General features: G+C 53.6%; 2 protein-coding genes across 4 annotated transcripts; one reads left to right on the top strand and one right to left on the bottom strand.

Annotated features, from left to right (window-relative positions):
- The first annotated feature begins 1,165 nt into the window (after positions 1–1,165).
- On the top strand, positions 1,166–4,933 carry C1QL4 (complement C1q like 4). The gene is made up of 2 exons (XM_010385400.1): positions 1,166–1,702; positions 4,754–4,933. The coding sequence occupies exons 1-2, from the start codon at positions 1,166–1,168 to the stop codon at positions 4,931–4,933; spliced, it is 717 nt and encodes a 238-aa protein (XP_010383702.1).
- A 1,301-nt stretch (positions 4,934–6,234) lies between these two features.
- Positions 6,235–14,608, bottom strand: TROAP (trophinin associated protein). Of its 3 annotated transcripts, XM_030939256.1 has the most exons (15): positions 14,394–14,608; positions 13,991–14,139; positions 13,706–13,898; positions 12,182–12,339; positions 11,957–12,094; positions 11,682–11,764; positions 11,118–11,170; positions 10,505–10,626; positions 9,101–9,229; positions 8,925–9,008; positions 8,715–8,774; positions 8,177–8,311; positions 7,028–8,024; positions 6,559–6,752; positions 6,235–6,393 (listed from the first exon to the last, which is right to left on the bottom strand). In XM_030939256.1, exons 2-15 carry the CDS (start codon positions 14,132–14,134, stop codon positions 6,346–6,348), a joined length of 2,538 nt encoding a protein of 845 aa, XP_030795116.1. In that variant the 5' UTR covers positions 14,135–14,139; positions 14,394–14,608; the 3' UTR covers positions 6,235–6,345. The 3 variants fall into 3 exon arrangements, with proteins under 3 accessions (XP_030795116.1, XP_010383705.1, XP_010383704.1); XM_010385403.2 differs by lacking the exons at positions 6,235–6,393; positions 6,559–6,752; positions 7,028–8,024; ... (7 more) ...; positions 11,957–12,094; positions 12,182–12,339 and adding an exon at positions 13,363–13,512 and having other exon boundaries at positions 14,394–14,556; XM_010385402.2 differs by lacking the exons at positions 6,235–6,393; positions 6,559–6,752; positions 7,028–8,024; ... (7 more) ...; positions 11,957–12,094; positions 12,182–12,339 and adding an exon at positions 13,378–13,588 and having other exon boundaries at positions 14,394–14,556.
- Between the last annotated feature and the right edge of the window lie 3,827 nt (positions 14,609–18,435).

Genomic DNA, 18,435 nt, shown 5'->3' on the forward strand with positions numbered 1-18,435 from the left:
AGTATCAGTTGAACCCTTTACCATGTTATTCGGTCACGGGGGCTGAGGGGCGTGGGGTGGCGAATTTCTATCTTTTCTAGTCCTTGTTATTTTGTTTTCCGTTTGTTTGTGAGGTCCCTCCCCCTCATTTTAGCTCGGGAATCTACTATGCGTGTTTGTATCGTGACCCCTCTTTATCCCGTCGCTGTTTTGGGTTTCCTCTGGGCTCTGAGAACGCCAAACTCCGGGTAAAGGGTGAAAGTAAAGATAGAGTGGGGGCCGCGAGACCCTGAAGAACCCGCTCAGAGCCGGGAAGGAACATAGGGGCGGTGTGGGGGTGGAGGGGAGGCGGGGAGGACTTGGAGGGGGGGCGGCTGCCTGCCCCGCCCCCGCGCTTCCCACTCTGGGCACCAGGGGTCGCTCCGCCTCTGGCCGCTTATAGTGGCTCCCGCCGCGCGGCGCCTCACACCACCCGCATCGCCGACCGGGAGGGAGGGGAGGAAGGTTAGGGACGCGGAGACCGACCGCGCTCGCAGGACAGAGGCGCGGGCCAGGGCTCTAGCAGGGGCTGGGGCCGCGGCAGGGGTAGCAAGGTGAGTCGGTGCTTGCCAAGAGGCAGAGCGCAAAACCTACCAGGAGATCGCGCCCCGTGAGCAGCACCCACAGCTCAGACCCCGGGACGTCCGGAGCGCGGGGAGTAGTCCCCGCTCCAGCCAGGAGCGGTCTATCTGAGCAGCCTGGGACCCAGGCAGCGCGCCATCCCTGAGAAAGCAGCGGTCTGGAGAGCAGGCATCTCAGATCTGTAAGAAACCAGCCGTCCGAGAAGCCGCGGATCTCAGGTGCCCAGGATCGTTAGGACTGAACGGGAGGGTACTAGAGGACCACGGGCTCTGGACCGTTAGGAGCTGCCCCTGACGTAACCCACGAGGGGCCTCCCCTTGACGGACGGCTTGGGGAGCGGCACCGCCGCGGCGGGGACCCGTAGAGGCAGGGTAAGGGGAGTGGGGGGGTCAGCCGTCGGGGAAGTGCAGACCCAGGCCCAAGGCGGGTCACCGCCTCCTGGGCCCGCGGAGAGCCCCGGGCCCCGGCAGCCATTGCGCCCAAGAGTGAAGAAGATTTGCTGGCCCTGGCCGCGTCGCGGCTGAGCCGCCGCAAGAGGGTGGCGGGTGCGGCCGTCGGGGTGGCCATGGTGCTGCTGCTGCTGGTGGCCATCCCGCTGCTGGTCCACAGCTCCCGCGGGCCAGCGCACTATGAGATGCTGGGTCGCTGCCGCATGGTGTGCGACCCGCATGGGCCCCGTGGCCCGGGCCCCGACGGCGCGCCTGCTTCCGTGCCCCCCTTCCCGCCGGGCGCCAAGGGAGAGGTGGGCCGGCGCGGGAAAGCAGGCCTGCGGGGGCCCCCGGGACCACCAGGTCCAAGAGGGCCCCCTGGAGAACCCGGCAGGCCAGGCCCGCCGGGCCCTCCCGGCCCAGGTCCGGGCGGGGTGGCGCCCGCTGCAGGCTACGTGCCTCGCATTGCTTTCTACGCGGGCCTGCGGCGGCCCCACGAGGGTTACGAGGTGCTGCGCTTCGACGACGTGGTGACCAACGTGGGCAACGCCTATGAGGCAGCCAGCGGCAAGTTTACTTGCCCCATGCCAGGCGTCTACTTCTTCGCTTACCACGTGCTCATGCGCGGCGGCGACGGCACCAGCATGTGGGCTGACCTCATGAAGAACGGACAGGTAAGATGCCCCTCCCTCCAACCAGCTCAGACTGGTCGCTCTCTAGATGTCTCTGCATTCATCTCACAACCTGAGATTATTCCCCCAAAAGGCGTCACTGAATCCAGGAACATGAGGCTGCCAAGAACCATAGACGGCTTCATTTACCCACAGAGGAAATTGGGGGCCAGAGAAGGAAAACCTCCTGCCTAGGGCCTCAGGGAGTATAGGAATGGTGTTTGAATTAGAACTCAGTACTCAAACCTGAGTGTCTCTGCAGCTGCGACCTCACATTGCAACTATGGGCAACACCAGATGTCTTTGGTATCTGGCCCTGCCAACTGGCCTCTTTTCTTGTCCTTTCTTCCGCGGCGGCCCTCCTGGCCTTTGGGTCTCCCAGCCTTGCATTGGACCAGCTAACTGGAGTCTAGACTCCTTCGAATTAGAATGGAATCCATGTCTCAGGCAATAGGAAGTCGGCAGCTGTTCTCAAGTTGGGGGCATTTGGATTGGATGTTTGAGGAAAAGGTATAAAAGGAAGAAAACATTGGCTTGCTCACTTCACCTGCCGATCAACTGTCCTATTGCTCACCCCAGGGCTGGGGGCCTAGAACAGCCTTGCCCTCAGCTGAGTCTGTAGCCTGGCAGCTCAAGGGTCAGCCAGGTGGCTTGAATGAAAGGATTTGGCGGAGGAAAGAGGCAAGGGACAGGTAGAAAAGCCTTGGACCCTAGCCTGGTCTTGTAGGCCCCACACCCTCCCTAGCAATCTCTCAGTATCCAGGTTCCCTGGTTCCCTGCCTTTGTGGGCAGTTGGAGTCACTGTTGCCTCTGTTTTCGGGGAATAGCCCCAAGAACTAAGCTCTAGCACCAAAATTTCACACAAAGTGGGAACTAGAGGCTACAGGTGTGGGGTAGGTGGGAGAAGGTGCCAGAGCTGCGCAGGCCGCAAAGGGAGGTTGGGGCTGAGTGGTGACCTCAGGATGTCCCGCATGAAGGGAGTGGTGGCTACCCAGGAGCTTCAGCCTGCCGGAGCTTGGTACCGCGGCAGCGTCTGCCTGCCCCCAGACCTGCTTTGGGGTCTCATCCCAGCAGGGCTGCCCCAGGAACCCGGGGAAAGGGAGTGAGTGTGCGTCCTCATGGAGTGAGAGAATATGTATGTGTGTCAGGGAGTGTGTGTGACTGCGGAGTGCAAAGATGTTGAGAGTGGAGAGGTGTCTATCTGCATATAACACCGAGTAGGCGTGCTTTGTCTATGCGGGGTATCTGGGAGGAGGTGGAGGGGGCCAGTGTGTAACTAATTTGTGCGGGTTTCAGAGGCGGAGGGGACTGCGCAGCTCCCACTCTGTATTCTTCGGCGCGGGCGCTGCGGCCCTGGGGACGGTAAATAGTGATTAGAATAATGATGAATAATTAATGAGTTAATAACCAGCCCCTGTGGGACTCTCTAGAAGAGGGGGGCTGGAGGCCCGAATCGACCGCCATGAGCCCAGAGGGGAGGAAGGGCTCCCTGTTCTGGCAGAAGACTACCTCCCTGCGCCTGGGCACCAGTGGGTGCTCGGTTGGGAAATCCAGGCCCACAGGCGAGAGCGCAACAGTGCACCTTAGCATGGCCCGCACTCTGTGGCACACGCACAGGCACACCTATGCCCCACCACTGGGGAAGCCAGCCCTCCATGAGGACTGACAGGAGGTCCGAGTCGGTTCAGAGTTTTAGAAATTATCCTATAGGCGGCCCGGCGCGGTGGCTCAAGCCTGTAATCCCAGCACTTTGGGAGGCCGAGACGGGCGGATCACAAGGTCAGGAGATCAAGACCATCCTGGCTAACATAGTGAAACCCTGTCTCTACTAAAAACTACAAAAAACTAGCCGGGCGAGGTGGCAGGCGCCTGTAGTCCCAGCTACTCGGGAGGCTGAGGCAGGAGAATGGCGTGAGCCCGGGAAGCGGAGCTTGCAGTGAGCTGATATCCGGCCACTGCACTCCAGCCTGGGCGACAGAGCGAGACTCCGTCACCAAAAAAAAAAAAAAAAAAAAAAAAAAGAAATTATCCTATAGGCAAATTTTTATTTTATTTTATTTTATTTTTTTTTGAGACAGAGTTTCGCTCTTGTTGCCCAGGTTGTAGTGCAATGGCGCGATCTCGACTCACTGCAACCTCTGCCTCCTGGGTTCAAGCGATTCTCCTACCTCAGCCTCCTAGTACCTGGGATTACAGGCATGCACCACCACGCCCAGCTAATTCTGTATTTTTAGTAGAGAGAGGGTTTCTCTATGTTGGGCAGGCTCTTCTCAAACTCCCGATCTCAGATGATCCGCCGACCTCAGCCTCTCAAAGTGCTGGGATTACAGGTATGAGCCACTGCGCCTGGCCGGCCAATTTTATTTTTTAAATGAGAATAGTAATTTGAAAATGCATTAAAAATAATTTAAGAATGGAAACCACTGAGCCAGATGCGGTGGCTCAGGCCTGTAATCCCATTACTTTGGGAGGCTGAGGTGGGTGCATCACCTGAGGTCAGGAGTTCGAGACCAGCCTGGCCAACACAGTGAAACCCCGTCTCTACTAAAAATAGAAAAAATTAGCAGGGCGTGGTGGTGGGCGCCTGTAATCCCAGCTACTAGGTAGGCTGAGGCAGGAGAATAGCTTGAACCCGGGAGATGGAGGTTGCAGTGAGCCGAGATCGCGCCATTGCACTCCAGCCTGGGCAAGAAGAGCGAAACTCCATCTCAAAACAAACAAACAAACAAACAAACAAACAAACAAACACCACTGTTCTGAACACACTTGGCACGTAGTAATTCACTTAATCCTAACACCCTATGAGGTGGGTTCTATTATTATCCCTCACTTTATAGATCAATTTGAGGTCCAGAAAAGGCGTGGAATTTGCTCCGCGTCACACAGCTAGTGAATGGCAGCGCTGGAGCAACTCCGCGATATCCTACCCTCCTTCCTGGTCCTCCCCCAGCCCCTGCGGCGGCTGTGCTGCCGCCTTCGCACGCCCAGCCGCCCCGACCCCTCCTGTCACCCCAGCTCCACACCAAGCATGAGGGGGTTCTTCTCCCTCGATAGGTCCGGGCCAGCGCCATTGCTCAGGACGCGGACCAGAACTACGACTACGCCAGCAACAGCGTCATTCTGCACCTGGACGTGGGCGACGAGGTCTTCATCAAGCTGGACGGCGGGAAGGTGCACGGCGGCAACACCAACAAGTACAGCACCTTCTCCGGCTTCATCATCTACCCCGACTGAGCCGGCCCCGCCCCGTCCTCACCCACCTCCAGCCCGCCCCACCCGAGGCGCCACCCCACCCTTTAAGAGCCTGGTGGTGGGGTGGACCCTCCCGTTCCTGGAGGCGGCCTAAATGGGTGAACTCCTGGTGCTCAAGGGTATAAGTGGCCGGAAAGAGGAGGAGACCCGGCCGGAGGAGCAGAGCGACTTCCGGAGGGATCACCCGCACCCAAGTGCGCCCTGGACCCCAGAGGGGCAGAGGTCATGGCTCTCTCTTTTGTACAGAGATGGGGAGCAGTTTTACTAGCGGGATTCAGAGGCCCAGAAAGCCGGAGGGAAGCCCCGCAGCTTGCGAGGGAAATAATAGAAACAGGAAGAGCCCATTTAGGCAAGAGAAGACATTAAGACAGGGTAGTGCAGGTTCTCCGTCAGGACAACTTTCTCTCGCCACCCTCTCCTCCCCTCATCTCCACTTTCAGGCTCAGGCTCCAGCCTTGGCAGCCTTCCTGTGAACTGGAGGAACCAGTGAATTCTTTCCTGGCATTTAAAACGCATTCTGTACAGTCTCCATTCCCCCCTATCCGGACTAGGCCCCAGGGCTACAGCTGCTGCTGCCTCTTCCAATAAAGTGAGGTTGGGGAATTGTGTGTGGCTGCTTAACTTGGTGCATAGACTAGGGGGAAAGTGGCTGACCCTTTCCCTCATTCCTCTAAAGGACTCCTACTGTGCTGTCAGTCCCTGCCAGAGGCAAAGTTTTAGTTAATTCCAGGCAAGGCCTGAGAAAAGGGGTGTGTGTGTGTGCTTCTACTCTGCTATGGGGAGGAAGAGGGATGGTCTCAGTTTCAGGAAAGCTTTGGGGCCTCACGTTGTAGGTGGAGGAAGACAGCAACCTAACAAGGGAAGATTCCAAAGGTCTGGGTCTGGTGCTTCTGCTCTTCTGCCCAGTGCATGCAGAGAGTTCTAGAAAAGGAGCTCTAGGGGGTGAAGGAGTAGTCTAGGGCTCCTGTAGGTTAAGTGGGACTGATCTCAAAAAGCAAGGGGAACAGCGGTTCCAATTTCTCCCCAACATATTTACAGAGCTTGGGAGTGGGCTTGGCAGGAGTGGGATGCTCAGAGCTTGCAAGGGGGTGGGCTAGGCAGGAGTGAGTTACTTCCTTCCCTTTCAGGATTCAGGACTAGCTTCTGGATGAGAGCCTGGGGGATCCCAAGAGCCCAGCGCTGCCCTCTGAACTGGAGGACACTGCCACCCTGTGGGCAATGGGAGAGTGACAGCAGTAGCTGGCCTGTTTGGACACTTAGAACTCATTAGCTAGACAGGTGGATACTTTGGAAACTTTATTGAGGACAAAAGTGGTCGGCTCCCAGTCCCATGGGCAGACCGACAATAAATAAGGGCTAAAAGGAAGAAGCACGGTAGGGCAGGAGTGGTTGTCTCATGATGGAGAGCCCTGGGGGGCAGCAGAACCAACTGGAATGAAACACTGGAGAGAGAGAAGACCTTGTCACAGCCCAGCCAACCTTGCACTGTAGCCAAGCCTTCCTGCTGACCTCTCTGTGAAGGAGCCCAGGTGGCCCCCTGTCCCCGTTCCCCACCTCCCATCAGGCTCACTGTGCAGCCACAGCTGGGCTGTGGGTTGGAGTCTCACCAGGGCGTCCTGCCATTCGAGTAATGTAGCCACAGGGTTGGTGCAGACCCGGGTGGGGCCTGAGGGAGGGGCTCGGCTGGTGTAAAAGGCACACTCATCGTCCAGACGAGCCTCATGGAAGCAGTGGATGGCAGTTAAACATGATTTGAGGCGCTCCCTCAGGGCTAGGGTTCGAGGGGCTAGACTGCTGAGGCCTGAGGGGCATGGAGAATTTAGAGGGCGGTCTGGGGTCCCATACTTCCACCATGTACTGTCTTTTCCTCCTCCCCCACCAACGGCCAAGCCAATTAGGAGCACAGGGCTGGAAGTGCAGCCCCTCCCCTCTTCCTGAGGGAGAGCCAGGCTGGGCCAGGGTGGAAGGTGTGGAAGCATGGGATTGCCTGGAGCAGGGGTGGGGCAGGGCAGGGGTGCAACTCACAGTGAGTTGAGGACCTCTTGTGTTCACACTCCTTCCTAGCCAACTCCTTACCTGCCTGGCCTGCCGGGGTTCTCAGAGACTGGAGTGAGCAGATAGGGGGGCTGGCACAAAGCGGGTGTTGGGAAGAGAAGATCAGGCTGGTGGTTGCTGGAGCCCGCTGACTGTAGCAGGGTGGTAGACTGGACTCTGGACTTCTATGTTCCAGGGTGCAGGGCTCTGATGCCCCCAGCTCTACCCTAGGGTAGGGCCCTGGGGGTCCAGACTGCCCCTGGGTGCTGGGCTGAAGGGGACTGGGTTCTGCTGGAGGGCAGGGCTCTGGTACCTCAAGCTGTTCCTGGCGGGAGGGCTCCGGTATCTCAGGCTCACTCCTACAGCAGGACTCTGGGAGCCTGGGTTCTGCTGGAGGGCAGGGCTCTGGTACCTCAAGCTGTTCCTGGCGGGAGGGCTCTGGTGTCTCAGGCTCACTCCTACAGCAGGACTCTGGGAGCCTGGGTTCTGCTGGAGGGCAGGGCTCTGGTACCTCAAGCTGTTCCTGCTGAGAGGACTCCGGTATCTCAGGCTCACTCCTACAGCAGGACTCTGGGAGCCTGGGTTCTGCTGGAGGGCAGGGCTCTGGTACTTCAAGCTGTTCCTGGCGGGAGGGCTCCGGTGTCTCAGGCTCACTCCTACAGCAGGACTCTGGGGGCCTGGGTTCTGCTGGAGGGCAGGGCTCTGGTACCTCAAGCTGTTCCTGGAGGGAGGGCTCTGGTGTCTCAGGCTCACTCCTACAGACGGCCTCTGGGGGCCCAGGCTCCGCTGGAGGGCAGGGCTGTGGTTCCCCGCACTCCTCTGGAAGGCAGGGCTTTGGCAGCCCTGAGAGTTTTAACAGTCCCGGAAGGTGGGAAGTCCCAGAGTTATGCTCTGTGGCATTCAGAGTTCTAGAAATCTCAGTCAGCAGGGGCTGAAGTTCAACCATATCCAGAGAAGAGCCTCCATTAAGGGGGGCACACTGGCCCCCTACCAGCCCCTCTATCTCCTGTCTCAACAGCTGCTGCAGGATACCGATGCGCTGTGGTGGGAGAGAGCACCCCAGTGTGACATCAAGATGTGCATTCAGTAGTCTACTTACACTGTCCTATTCCTGACCTCCCATCTCTTCCTTCTTCCTCAGCCCCAGTCACTGTTCAATAGACATCAAAGCCGTTGCCCACACAGACTCACTTGAATCTTCACCTCCTGGAGGTTGGGGGTTCTGTTAGAGTGGGGTCCAGAAGGAGTGGCCACAGGTGGTTTCCCAGACCCCTCCAGTGACCTTATACAACTCTCCTGGTCAAACAACCGGACGGCAACCTGCTCCTGTCACCAAGGAACAAGGCACACAAGAAAGCCAGGATGGGGCAGGAGAAAGACCAGCCTGAGTCCCACCCTCATGAGGAATGGATTAAAGCCCCTAACTGAGAGGTCCTAGATGTACATTAGGAGGGGCAGCAGAGAAGCAGGGAGAGTTAGGCAGCTTTTCCAGAGAGCATTTTCTAATTTTTAAAATTTTTAGTAGAGACAGGGTCTTACTATGTTGCCCAGGCTGGTCTCAAAGATCTGGGCTCAAGCAATCCTCCCACCTCAGCCTCCCAAAGTGCTGGGATTACAGGTGTGAGCCATCATGCCTGGCCCAGAAAGCACATGTGTCTCAAACTCCTGGGCCTCCAGGCTGGCAGCACAGGGCAAGGAATCTCAGTAGGAAGAGCCTTCTGATACTTACCCAGGGCAGGGCAGGATCTTCAGAGCAGGACTGAGGGGAAACACCACTTAGCCACCGGGCCTGGCACAGAAGTGAGATGTCAGCAAGGCCTGACACCCACAGGTGGCACTCAACCTCCCCTTGCTTCTGTCTTCTCTCTCCTGTACCCATCCATCTCCTTTCTCCCCTAGCTGTGGCTTATGCCAGCCACTTCCCCATGCCCTCTCTTACCTGCTGAACTCTGGGGGTTGATGGCATGGGCGTGAATCGGGTTTTAGGTTGAATGGTGAGACGCCGCAACACTGAATATGAGGTCTGGGGAGAGATGTGGGTGGCTTAGCAGACCTAGCAAGGATCTCTGGCCAGACTGTTCTGCCCCTGCCCAGCCCCCAGTTGTTGACACAAACCACAGTTGGAGGGCCTGGGGAGGGTACACGCTGAGCCCGTCCAAAGGGTGATGGACATGGCACCACATGGCCAGGCAAGGACTGGGCCACAGGGGCAGGGGAGGGCATCAGGTGGGAGTCACGGCTGTCCTGTGAAGAAGAAAAAGGTGGAAGAGTGATCCCTGCCCCCTTTGTCTTCCTATATCTTGTTGTCACTACAGCAGCCAGCATGATTCTTTTAAGACCTAAGTTAAGCCAGGCATGGTGGCTCAGGCCTATAATCCCAGCACTTTGGGAGGCCAAGGAGAACAGAGCACCTGAGGTCGGAAGTTCGAGACCAGCCTAACCAACATGGGGAAACCCTATCTCTACTAAAACTACAAAATTAGTCAGGCGTGGCGGTGCATGCCTGTAATCCCAGCTACTCAGGAGGCTGAGGCAGGAGAATCACGTGAACCTGGGAGGCGGAGGTTGTGATGAGCGGCGATTGTGCCATTGCACTCCAGCCTGGGCAACAAGAGTGAAACTCCGTCTCAAAAAAAAAAAAAAGACCTAAGTCAAATCATGCCACTTTCTTGATCAACCCCTCTCCCCATGGCTTCCCACTACTTCCAAGAAAAGCCAAGGACTTACACTGGTGTACAATTCCTTACCCAATCTGATCATGTTATCACTAAAACCATATCTCCTACCGCTCTCCTTACTCTGCTTCAATCTCACTGGCCTCTCCTTTTTGCCGATCCTCAAACATGCCAGGCACATTCCCTCCCCAGGGCCTTTGCCTCTTCAGTTCTCTTGGCCTGGAATATTCCTTCCCCCAGATATCAACATATCTCACTCCTCCTCCAACCCCTGGTCTTCACTTAAACATCATCTTCTCAATAAGAGTTCCCTGACCAATCTATTTTAAATTGCAACACCAACTCCCCTGCTCCCAATTCCCCTTTAGTGCCTTATTATTTTTATTTTTTTTAATAGAGAACTTACAGTCATCTGAGACACTATTTTATATATGTGTTTATTTCTTGTCTCCCCCTTCTAGAATATGAACTTGTTTATTGCTGTATGTCCAGATCCTAGAACACGGCCTGGCTCTCAGTAGGCTGGTGCTACTCAGTAAATATTTGTGGAGCGAAGGGATGAACGCTTTTGGCTGACAAGTGGCAGATCTGTCTCACCCTTAGCACTGATCTGATGGTGATACAAATATGATCTGTCACCCCAGGCCCTAGACATTTGATAAAGAGAGGTCAGTCTCACATTGGAGAGGGACTGGGTGCATCTGGGGTAAACCTACCCAATAACATCCTGAGGCCCAAGACTGCCTGGCTCTACCTACAATTCTCAGTGTTGGCTGCTGCTGCGAAATTCTCCCAAGCATCTCCTGCACCTCCCACCCACCATCCCAGGAGAGTCGCATCTCACCCTGGTATGTGTCATTTCTCGGTTTTCTCTTAATGGTACTCGCTGGGCCAGACCAAGAGAGGCCACACCTCCTTCATCTGAGCGAGTGACAACCTCATGTTCTCCTTTAGGGAGAGAGAAAGCTAGGAAGAAACGGGACATTTGTTGTAGACTCTCTAGAACACCCACCAAAGTTTGGCACAGGGTTCTACAACTTCTGAAGAAGGTATATTAGTTTAATAGCCCCCATTGCACTATTAGGGACAGGAACCCATCCAGCAGCCCCTCAACACCCAACACTATCTCAGTAAACACTTACTAATCTGAACGTCTGAGTAGGCTGGGGATGTGGTGATGGCACTTAGGGGCTGGGGATAAACAGTGAATGGAAGATAAATCTTGCAGGAAGTGGCAGAGAGAGGGCCGAAATGGAGACCATCTCCTTTGACACAAGTGCAACTGTGCCAACCTCTGGCCTATCTAGAAGGTCTCTTCTTCTTCTCCTTCTGACCTAGCCTCCCAGCCTCCCACTTTCTCATGCTCCCTCTCAGCCTGCTGAGTTTTATCTGATCTTGTTCCCTGCTTCAGGCAGCCCAACTGCCCCTGTGCTCTCCCCACAGTCAGATACACTCACCAGGCTGGACTGGGGTCTCCAGGAGCAATCCTGAGGCCTGGCTCACTGAAGTCCTGATGACAATAAGGACAGTAGCCAGCAGTCACTGAGTACCAAGTATGAGCTGGACATGTGCTAAGTGCTTTACAAACATCATCTCATTTCATTCTCATGACAATTTCTAATGATGATACAAATGTTATTCTCACTTGACAAAGAAACCAAAGCTCAGAGAGGTGAAGACAAGCCTGCACAACTAGTAAGTGGTAAGAGTTAGGATATAACCCGAATCCCATTTATTGCCATAGTCTATACTCTAGCCACTAAACAAAAAAGATAGCACATTTCTGTCCTCCCTGTCCCCCCATGACTTGAGGAAACTGATGTCACACTGAGGCCTGCCTGTGAAGGCCTGGACCCTATCCTAAGGGCTCATCCCAGGTAATCACAGGTTTCTTGCTTCCCCTTCAGAGTTGGTGGGGAGTCCTAAAGCTACTGGAAGGCCCCCACTCTGGGGGACTCCTATATCAGACACTGGTTCATTCTTTTCCAGATGACCTTCTCCCACACCCTCTCCTTTCTCACCGGCTGCTGCCAGCTGTCTCCCTTCTTAGCTCCTGGAAACTGGGGCGAGTGGAAGGGTGAAAGGAAGGTCCTGAAGGTGAAATCTGATCCACAGGAGCAAGAGATGAAAACGGAATCAGAGATGGACCCTAAACCCTCAGGCCTCACCACCAACCCCATCTCCCCCAATAGGATCCCTTGCCTCATCATGAGGTACCTCCTCTCCCAAAGGCCAGCTTTGTCCCTGGAAGGAGCTCCCAGAAGCACCAAGTATCAGGCCTCTCAAGGGCACTCACCAGAGCCCGTAGCCTCTGGGGGCACAAAGTCTGGCCTCGAGGTCCTGGTCCCTCCAGCCTTGAGAAGCAGGAAGCCCTGGCAGGGTCCAGTCGGTGGGTGGGAGTTCTGGGGGCCAAATATGCAGAGGCCCGAACACCCTGGGACACCAACAGAGGCTGTCAGCACAGCTCAGGATGCCCACCTCAGCGCCCCCAGCCTGGTCTCCTCACATCCTGTTTCATTACCTGGCCCCTCTGGGTGGTGTCTCCTTGACTTCCTCGAACCAGTACTCTCTTAGCAAGACTAGGCTGGCGCCCCAGGTGACAGCTCTTCACACCCTCACCTGACAGGATGGTGGCCAGGGCTGCAGGGTCAGCCACAAACTCTATGGTCCCTGGAGCCTCTGCAAGGAAAGAGAAGGAAAGGTAAGAAGGACCAGGAAGGGGGACAGGTGAGGGGGATAGGGACCCTAGCATAGTCACTTTGAGGTACAAGGTGAGCAAAAGAGACTCATTCAATTGAATTTGGCTTTTTTTTTTTTTTTTTTTTTTTTTTTTTTTTTTTAAGAAATAGATGGCTGGGCATGGTGGCTCACACCTGTAATCCCAGCACTTTGGGAGGCTGAGACGGGCAGATCACCTGAGGTCAGGAGTTTGAGACCAGCCTGGTCAACATAGTGAAACCCCATCTCTACTAAAAAAAAAAAAAAAAAAAAAAATTAGCTGGGCATGGTGGCACATGCCTGTAGTACCAGCTACTCAGGAGGCTAAGGCTGGAGAATCACTTGAACCTGGGAGGTGGAGGTTGCAGTGAGCCAAGATCATGCCACTGCACTCCAGCCTGGTGACAGAGTGAGACTCCATCTCATATAAATAAATAAATAAATAAATAAATAAATAAGGCAAACAAAAATTAGACAAGTGTGGTGGCAGGTGTCCGTAATCCCAGGTACTTGGGGGAGGCTGAGTCAAGAAAATCGCTTGAACCTCAGAGGTGGATGTTGCAGTGAGTTGAGATCATACCACTGTCGTCCAACCTGAGGGATACAGTAAGACTCTATCTCCAAAAAAAAAAAAAGAAAGAAAGAAAGAAAAGAAAAAAAAAACTAAAAAGAAATGGGGTCTCACTATGTTGTCCAGGCTGGTCTCAAACTCCTGAGCTCAAGTGATCCTCCTACCTCAGCCTCTCAAAGTGTTGGTATTACAGGCGTGAGCCACCACACCTGCCCACCAAATGTTCATAGAATGTTACATAAGACACTATTCTAAGCATTGGGGTCCCATAAGAATAAGACAAAGCCCCTAACCTCAAGAAGCTATCATCAAACTATAGACAGGTAATAGACTCAAGCCAAGGTATATACATGTTATAAAAGAAGTACTGCAAAGTATTAGGGGAACATGTGACATGGGGAACTGGAAAAGGCTTCAGAAGAAGTGACATTTATTATTTATTTTTTTTTAAAAAAGATAGGATCTCCCTCTGTCATCCAGGCTAGTCTCCAACTCCTGGCCTCCAGTGATCCTCCCACTTTAGCCTCCTGAGTAGCTGTGATTACAGGTACAAGCCATGGCACCTGGTGAGATGACATTTTGCTGGAGGAAAGGGAGATCTTCTAAGAGCAAAGAGCTTTCCAGGAGGTGCAACCAGGACTATCACAGTAAGCAGGAGACAGCAGGAGTGAGTGCAAAACCCCAAAACCCCACTTTTACCCTTCCTAGTTCCCTACTCAGCCATGGAGGCCGTGTTACCAGGGCTCCAACAGGTACCTGTCTGGGCAGAGGGCCCAGGCCCCACATTTTGACCCCTAGGGCTAGGCCTGAGCTCCTCCAAGGGGTTCCGAGGCTGAGGAATCCCCACCAATCTTTGTGATGTCTCTGCCTGGTGCTTGGCTTTCGGCCTGGGGCCTGCTGAATCAACGAGGGGGCGTTGAATATTGAGCGGTGGTTTCTGCAAGCATTTCTAGGGGAGGGAGGTGGGACAAAAAGGTGAGGTTTAGTGTTGGGGTGCATTACTGGTGTGACTACTGTCTTCCCCCATTAGGCCGCTCTTACCCTTGGATCTTGGTTCTCCTGGTCCAGGGCGCACGATGTAACAGTGGAGAAAGGCGTGCGTTTCTGAGAGCGTACCGGAATCTTGCTAGGGGTAGGAGATACACCCCGGAGGAGGGGATCCCTCGTGGCTTGCCGGGTAGTCATGATGGCTACAGTTGAGACGGGGAAGAAGGCAGGTAGAATCAGAGATCAAAGATCAACCAGTTCTCGGGGCACCTGTCCTGCCATCCCTAATACCTCTGCCCTAATCCACGCACCCACAAGCCCCCGGCAGCTGCAAGACCGCTCTTATGAGTGCTACCTCCAGACACCCCAAGCCTACTCTTTTGCCCTCGGACCTCGAACTGCCCTCCTCCCTATGAGCCCAGAGGCCCTCGTTCCCTCCAAGACCCCCGTGCCTTACCTTACCGAGAGCCCCTCAGGGCCGACCCAGCTTCCTCCGCTTTTCGCCTGACTCTCTCGGATGCTGCTGGAGCTACTTCCTCAGTTTGTAAAATACGCCAAGCTCCTGATTGGCCCGGCCGCGCTCCTGCGGAGCTCCGTGCAGCCAGACTCAGCCGTCCAATCCGCGGGCTTCGCAGGAGGGGCCAAAAGAAGGACCAATTGTCGAACCGCTTTCTGGCCAGGAAAAAAAAAAAACTGACTCGGCTCAATCAGCCAATCCGAGAGTGGAGCGCCGCTGGAAGGCGGGGAAAGAGGAAGGATAGGGCAGTTCCGAGGCCGTTCAGAGGCCGGGTAAGGCGTAGCCACGGGAGCTCTCGCGAGGTCTCGGGACCGGCGAGGGGCTGGCCATTGGCAGAAAGGGGCCGTCGCGGCCCTGAGGGGACAGTTGCTTGTTCTGATTGGTGCCAACGGTGTTGAAGGCTGGCCCGTGCCCCCGACCCGGCTCGACCATAGCACGGCGCCAAGGTTTGGGGACGCCACTCCAGATGCCCATAGAAAATATCTGCGTCCGGGCGGGGTGGCAGACGCCTGTAATCCCGGCACTTTGGGACGCCGAGGCTGGAGGATCTCTTGAGCTATGAGTTTGAGACCAGCCTGGGCAACATAGCGAGACCACTCCCACCCCTGTCTCTACAAAATAATAAAATAATAATAATAACCCCTGTGCAGTGGTGCGCGCTTGTAGTCCCAGCTGCTCTGGAGGCTGAGGCAGGAGGATTATTTTGAGCCCAGGAGGTTGAGGCTGTTTGAGTTGTGGTCACACCACTGCACTCCAGCCTGGGCAACAGAGAGAGACCCTGTCTAAATAAATAAATAAATAAATAAATAAATAAATAAATAAATAGGGAAAGAGAGAGACAGAACATCTGCACGTTGTGAGACCCTGTCTAAATAAATAAATAAATAAATAAATAAATAAATAAATAAATAAATAGGGAAAGAGAGAGACAGAACATCTGCACGTTGTCTCCAGGATAAGGAACTGCCTTCAAACGGGCAGAGAGGGCTGAAGGGAATCGAACTGAGCCTAACAATATGTGTGCTTCTTGAAGCCTCACAACCCAGTGAGGTGTCTGGTGAGGTGTCTTTCATTTCACGATAGGTAACAAAACTCATTGTTTTTGAACTCAGTTACCACAGCACCAGAATTGAAGGACTACTCACAGCTGGGGGTTTCCTTGCCTCCAGGTTGCCTTTTGCAGATCTAGAGGTCTGGGGAGAGGGGACTCACCTGCTGGTTATTGGTGGGCAGAGCTGTGAGACTGAGAGATCCTAGAATATCCTGCTTAAGATGAAAGGGGTAACCCCTAATGGGGGACAGGAAATGAACAACACTTTCAAGTTGACGGAACTCTGGTGAATTTTCCCCACCAATCACAGAAGTTATTCTTACACAAGTCAGAAACAAGGAGTTACTCCTTAAGTCCTCCCACTCCCTTTACATATCCCATCTCTCATTCACTCTCACTAATTTTACTATTTATGCATTTTTGAGACAGGGTCTCACTCTGTCGCCCAGGCTGGAGTGCAGTGGTGCGATCTCAGCTCACTGCAGCCTGGACCTCCTGAGTTCAAGGATCCTCCCACCTCAGCCTCTCAAGTAGCTGGGGACTACAGGTGCCCCCCCCACCAGCTAATATTTGTGTTTTTTTGTAGAGACAGGATCTGGCTACATTGTCTAGCCTGGGGCTGCAGGTGTCCTTCCCAGCACTTTGGATGGCCCAGGCAGATCTCTTGAGGCCTGAAATTCCAGACCAGCCTAGACAATGTAGCAAGATCCTGTTTCTTTAAAAAAAAAAAAAAAAAAAAAAAATTTAAAGATACGTAAGGTATCTTTACTAATTGTATGTATCTTTAAAATTCATCTACTTTCAGGCTGGGCGCAGTGGCTCACACCTGTAATCCCAGCACTTTGGGAGGCCAAGGCGGGTGGATCACCTGAGGTCGGGAGTTCAAGACCAGGCTGACCAACATGATGAAACCCTTCTCTACTAAAAACACAGAAATTAGCTGGGCTTGGTGGCGCATGCCTGCAATCCCAGCTACTCAGGAGGCTGAGGCAGGAGAATCGCTTGAACCTGGGAGGCGGAGGTTGAGGTGAGCTGAGATCGCACCACTGCACTCCAACCTGGGCAACAAGAGAGAAACTCCATCTCAAAAAAACCAAACAAACAACAACAAAAAAAATTCATCTACTTTCGGCTGGGTTTATGCCTATTATCCCAGCACTTTGGGAGGCCGAGGTGGGCGGATCACCTGAGTTCAAGAATCTGAGACCATCCTGACCAACACTGTGAAACCCTGTCTCTACTAAAAATACAAAAATTAGCTAGGCATGGTGGCTGGTGCCTGTAATCCCAGCTACTCAGGAGGTTGAGACAGGAGAATCGCTTGAACCCAGGAGGCAGAGGCTGCAGTGAGCAGAGATTGTGCCACTGCATTCTCCAGCCTGGGTGACAGTGAGACTCTGTCTCAAAAAAGAAAAAATTTTCTTTCTTTTCTTTTCTTTCTTTCTTTCTTTATTTCGCTGTGTGGCTTTTTGATTGCGGTAGGTCGTTGATTTATTGGCTTGTATTCGGGCTGGGAGGGGGGAGGGGGGTCGGGAGGGAGGCGAGGGGGGAGGGAGCTGGAGGGGCGGGAGGGGAGGGGATCGGGGATTTGGGGGGGGGAGGGCATTCGCTCGTGCGCTCGCGGTCCTCCTTCAAGCCAATCCCTCCAGTAATCCCTCCCTCCACTCGCATCCATCATCCCTCCTTTCCTTCCTTCTTTTCCTCCTTCCTTCCTTCCTTCCTTTCCTTCCTTCCTTCCTTCCTTTCTTCTCTGAGATGGAGCCTTGCTCTGTCACCCAGGCTGGAGTGCAGTGGCCTGATCTTGACTCACTGCAGCCTCCACCTCCCAGGTTCAAGCAATTCTCCTGCCTCACCCTCCTGAGCAGCTGGGATTACAGGCGCCAGCCACCATGCCCAGCTAATTTTTGTATTTTAGTTGGGACAGGGTTTCACAAATGTTGGTCAGGATGGTCTCGAACTCCTCACCGCAAGTGATCCACTTGCCTTGGCCTCCCAAAGTGAGCCACCGTGCCCAGCCCATCTACTTTCTTGTTCTTTGTTAGCACCACCCAAATCTACCTCAGTTTCACCTAGGCAATTGCAAGTCTCTTAGTTGGTCTCCCATCCCTTAGTCTCTCTTTCTTTTCACACTCTTCCATTCTCCATATAGCAGCTAGAGTAATCTTTCCAAAATGCACATCCAGTCAGGCTACCACTATTCCTTGACCTCTCCCCACTGAAACCCTCCATCTTCTACCACTCTTCCCCTTCTATTAATACCTCCAACTTCATGGCTTCTTTCAATTCCTCAAGTTTGTCCTGATTGCTCTATATGGTCCCTGTTTCTGGAATGCCCTTTCCCCTTCCACTTTGCCTATTTATGCCTCCAAATTGATTTCCATTGTTATTTCCTCAGGCCTTCCTTGAACCCCTTTACCTACCACCCACCCCAATCTAGTAAAGACCTCTTTGCTATGTGCTCGCAAAAACTAATGTTCTACACACAATGCCAGACAGTTATCTCTTACACAGTGCCCTGTGAGCCAGTTCAATAATTTCTCTGGAACATATTCCTCGGAGTGGAATTTCTGTGGTAAGGTATGTGCATGCTCAGTTTTACTAAGTAGCATCAGATTATTTTTCAGAAAATCTGTAGCTATAAACCGGGTATGGCATGCACTTGTAGTCCCAGCTTCTCAGAAGGCTGAGGTAGGAGGATTGCCTGAGCCCAGGAGTTTGAAGCCAGCCTTGGTAACATGGTGAGACATTCTTAAAAAAAACCTGAAAAACAAAACAAAACAAAAAAACCCAGGTCTGTAGATGTTTACAGTATCAACATTATTACTGACAGTTACCTCAGACCCTTCCCAACACTTAATATTATACAACTCTCTAATATTTGCAATTCTAATGGGTATATTAAGTGTACTCTTAGTTATTTAAAATTATATT

This window comes from Rhinopithecus roxellana, chromosome 10, assembly GCF_007565055.1.
Source record: "Rhinopithecus roxellana isolate Shanxi Qingling chromosome 10, ASM756505v1, whole genome shotgun sequence".
NCBI lineage: Eukaryota > Metazoa > Chordata > Mammalia > Primates > Cercopithecidae > Rhinopithecus > Rhinopithecus roxellana.